General features: G+C 40.6%; 1 protein-coding gene across 1 annotated transcript in view; it reads left to right on the top strand.

The window, feature by feature from the left end:
• LOC123507395 overlaps positions 1–3171 on the top strand; it is a 10464-nt gene extending 7293 nt beyond the window's left edge. Inside the window, exons 18-19 of the mRNA XM_045260205.1 lie at positions 1202–1277; positions 2899–3171. Of these exons, the coding sequence (XP_045116140.1) occupies positions 1202–1277; positions 2899–2998 (176 nt within the window). The 3' untranslated portion in view covers positions 2999–3171. The remainder of the gene's footprint in view (positions 1–1201; positions 1278–2898) is intronic.
• The last annotated feature ends 1575 nt before the right edge of the window (positions 3172–4746 follow it).

The raw sequence follows: 4746 nt of genomic DNA, 5'->3' as shown, positions 1-4746 counted from the left end.
GATTGTGTTTTGCTTCCCAGACATGGTTTCAAATGCAAATTTTCCGTCTTACAAAGAAAAGGTTAACAAAATTTGCTCTGTATTTGGATAGTGAAGTGTTAACCCTGCAGAAGCAAGCTAAATGTGAGTTAATGTTTTATGCTATATTAGATCAAAATTTAGAGGTCTCTATAAAATGGTGTTAGTCATATAAACTCAGCAGCTACCAAGAAATAACAATAAAATGCTGAAGTAATGCAAGTAGGGGAAATCAATAGGTACCCCATAATACAGTAGTGTTGAGACAACTACTGTGTGTTGCAAGACAATGCTGACTTGCTTCTGAATTGAACCAGCTAGCAGTGATATCTCCCAATGATAATTTACTTACTGTGTCCATGATTATTTAAATTTAAGTCTTGGAAGTTTGAAATGAATCTTAAATGAAAAAGAAAAACTAATTTGTTATTAAACTTTAAGGGTTAATACAAATGCCTGAAGGTCTCTTGCATTGCAATGACAGGCTTTTCTGGACACAAAGCACATCCTGGTTAATGAGTTTGTAATACAGAATGCATACTGTTTATGTGATATGGATATGTGCGGATCTAGTTGCTTTTATATCCAAAAAAGTTGTGATGGTCCTCAGAAACTTCTATTAAATCACTTTTTGTTCCCTTGGTCAAGCATTTCATTTAGATTGAGCTATTAGTCTTCAAAGTAACCTGAGGTGATTATTGGAATTAGAGGCTGAGAGAGAGAGAGAGAGCTATGATGACAAAGAGACTTGCGAAGGTGGACCAGTGTGTGGTGGCAGTGGTGGAAGGCAGCACAAGCTTGCTCTAGGGGTCTGTTTCCCCTGGGAAGGTCTGAGAGAAGGGACAGCCATGCTCTTGAAGGGCAGCCTTCGAGAGAAGGGGCGGATCACCAGACATTCTGTCCTGGCTGGAGGCAGGCCCAGGACACCAGCTGCTGCTGGTGGAGGCAAGTCTCCAGCCTTGGTTGGGAGGTTCCTGTGTCCAGCTTAGTTGAGTGTGATGAGCAAGGTGGCCACTGTGCCATAACTCAATTCAGACTATTCTGTGCAGCTGAGCCCCACTGTCACCACTGCTGGGTGTTGCACCACATGTGCAATGATTATGAGAGCTGAGCGGTTAGTTTTTGGTGTGTGTGTGTTGGGGCATTATTGCTGTGCAGCCTCTGAACAAGATCATCCTCACAGATGGAGCTGTTGCACCTGGTGTGGAGCAGTGTTGGAGTACAGGTGTGGTGGATGCAGCAGACATTGTGTACCTCAGGTTAGTAAGTGTGTCACATTGTATTCTTCCCTTTTGGTGTATGTAGCATTTTAAAGAATTTTATTAGTAGGAGATATTCTACTTATAAATCACCAATTAGTGTATCAATGGGAGGTATCATCATATGATTAACCACAGTTGCAGATTCTAGGTATCATAATGCTGTACAGAAAAGTTAGTCTACTAATGTAGTATATTTTTGTATATTTTGCTATCATTTCCCAAGATAGTAAGGTAACTAAAGTATTTTTAAACATGTATTTGGGACATGAATGCTTTAATAGTAGAATTAAGGTTATTAACATGCAGTGTGTCTTTTACACCATCTGCATTTTTGGAACAAAAGTTTTGTTCATGATTTTTTTTCTAGGTGGTAGACTACAAGAAACCATGAACATAAAGTGCCTCCTAAGAGTTTATTTTCATAACTTTAAGATAAGATTGTGTTTTGCTTCCCAGACATGGTTTCAAATGCAAATTTTCCGTCTTACAAAGAAAAGGTTAACAAAATTTGCTCTGTATTTGGATAGTGAAGTGTTAACCCTGCAGAAGCAAGCTAAATGTGAGTTAATGTTTTATGCTATATTAGTTTAAAATTTAGAGGTCTCTATAAAATGGTGTTAGTCATATAAACTCAGCAGCTACCAAGAAATAACAATAAAATGCTGAAGTAATTCAAGTAGGGGAAATCAATAGGTACCCCATAATACAGTAGTGTTGAGACAACTACTGTGTGTTGCAAGACAATGCTGACTTGCTTCTGAATTGAACCAGCTAGCAGTGATATCTCCCAATGATAATTTACTTACTGTGTCCATGATTATTTAAGTCTTGGAAGTTTGAAATGAATCTTAAATGAAAAAGAAAAACTGGTTTGTTATTAAACTTTAAGGGTTAATACAAATGCCTGAAGGTCTCTTGCATTGCAATGACAGGCTTTTCTGGACACAAAGCACATCCTGGTTAATCAGTTTGTAATACAGAATGCATACTGTTTATGTGATATGGATATGTGCGGATCTAGTTGCTTTTATATCCAAAAAAGTTGTGATGGTCCTCAGAAACTTCTATTAAATCACTTTGTTCCCTTGGTCAAGCATTTCATTTAGATTGAGCTATTAGTCTTCAAAGTAACCTGAGGTGATTATTGGAATGAGAGGCTGAGAGAGAGAGAGAGCTATGATGACAAAGAGACTTGCGAAGGTGGACCAGTGTGTGGTGGCAGTGGTGGAAGGCAGCACAAGCTTGCTCTAGGGGTCTGTTTCCCCTGGGAAGGTCTGAGAGAAGGGACAGCCATGCTCTTGAAGGGCAGCCTTCGAGAGAAGGGGCGGATCACCAGACATTCTGTCCTGGCTGGAGGCAGGCCCAGGACACCAGCTGCTGCTGGTGGAGGCAGTCTCCAGCCTTGGTTGGGAGGTTCCTGTGTCCAGCTTAGTTGAGTGTGATGAGCAAGGTGGCCACTGTGCCATAACTCAATTCAGACTATTCTGTGCAGCTGAGCTCCACTGTCACCACTGCTGGGTGTTGCACCACATGTGCAATGATTATGAGAGCTGAGCGGTTAGTTTTTGACACCTGGGTTGTGTTTAACTATGCAACTCTAATGTACTAAAACTTTCAGGCTGCAGTTACACCAAAGTATGATACAGAAGAAAGTTACTGGCATCTCCCTGCACCCTGTGAGCTGGGAAGGCCCCTCTAGTGGATGTGAGGACACCTGACACTAGTGAGTGTGCTGCTGAAGGAGGGAGACCATCATGCCTGTGTCCTCCTCCCATACTTCAGACCAGTTTTTGTTGTTAATGTAACCGATTATTAAGTTTGAAATATTTATGACTGTTACACATAAGTTGACTTATTCTTGTATAATTTTGAAATAAATATAAAAGCAATAGTTTGTTCTTTTGTTTTTGCATAGCTGTTTTGTTTGTTGTAGACTGAGACAAGCTGTGCTCAGCATTTTGTTGAGGAAACTAATTGAGTTATCATAAGGCTATTTCTATTCCTGCCTCATTAATCAGCACTGCATTGACTTCATGAGCATTATCGCAGCCCGGCAATTTATGATTCTAAGTGCTGGGACAAAGCTCAAAATCAAATGACATTCCATGTTAACTTTTTAAGGAAGACAATTTCATGTTTTGCCACTAGTTTTATTTCTTATAAGAAAACGAAAAAACTTAAGACGAGGTTCACGAAGGCAGGGAAGAACACCCAATCGTGTAAGGATACACAAACACTAGAATTATGAAATAAACTGGGTATCTGTTTAGCAGTTTGCTCTGCCTGTAATACAATATGTAGCGTACATGTCTGCTAGCAAACCCAGGCTACTCTCCTGCTACTGCTAGGCACATCTGTTTTCACACATACCGACTTATTTTTAACAAAGTCGAAACTAATAATTGCAACAATAAAATATAGGAGTGAAGTGAAGAGATAGGCAGTGTTGGTGGAGGTTGAGGTAAGAGTGAATAGGTAGGGCTCAATGTCGATGGCATAGGTTGAGATCTGAAAGTGAGAAAAGATAGCTGAAAGTGAAAACCCTTGTCATGCTGAATGTTTTTAAAAGTTGGGAGTGATCAATCTGCTTACATTGTCCTTCCAGTGTTAGTTAGCTATTTTGTCAGGAAAGGGTGCAGGAAACAATGGTTGTCACTTCCCTTACGCGGCATAATGAGAGGTAGAATATGAAACATCTGGACATGGTCACAAAGGGAGCTTATTCAGAGATTGAGATGGCTGATAGGTGTGTAAAAAGTAGAAGAGGATGGTGGGTAGCAGGAAAATTAACGTAACAAGAGGAGGTAGCATTAAGATATGGGCTATGTAGCTGTGGGTGAAGGAAAGACTGCATGTATTGTTTTGGAGGAATGATGAAATTCTTTACATGGCAGAGGCTTGCGATAAGTGTAAGGAGAGTTCTGTAAGGGATGGAAGCTGTGTGGGTACTCTGGGAACGTGATTTAAGTATATTCTCGTAGCAATATTGGTATCACTTGAACGCTTGAGTTCTTAGTTTTGCAATACTCTGCAAACTACTTGCTGCGTGTCATTCCGTGTTGTTGATTCAGCCAGTCATGACACGAGTCCCTTTGTTAAACAACCAATGCCAGCAGTTTTTTTGTAGAGTTAGGTGAAGTGTGGTGGATTGTGTGGCTGGATGGCTGTGGTGCATGTGCCTTGAGTAGGGTGTGTAGGCTGGTCACCGTCTTATATAACTGCTTAGTTTTGGAATATATAAAAGTGATGTTTTGTGAAGGATGTGTAGATAGCGGAGCGAGGGACCAACGTATCGAATTTCTGGCAGTGGAGAGCAGAGCACAAGATAAAACGTCGCGGCCCTCAAGAGATAAGGAACAACTCACAATAAGCTCTCCTTGTTTACCGATAAGATCTTGATATGATAAAACTGTACCTAGTCTGGACAAAACTTGTGCCAGATGGTTATTGGCTGGTAGGAGCGAGC

The sequence above is a fragment of the Portunus trituberculatus genome, chromosome 22 (assembly GCF_017591435.1).
Source record: "Portunus trituberculatus isolate SZX2019 chromosome 22, ASM1759143v1, whole genome shotgun sequence".
Classification (NCBI taxonomy): Eukaryota; Metazoa; Arthropoda; class Malacostraca; order Decapoda; family Portunidae; genus Portunus; species Portunus trituberculatus.
This window is presented reverse-complemented; position numbering and strand designations above follow the sequence as displayed.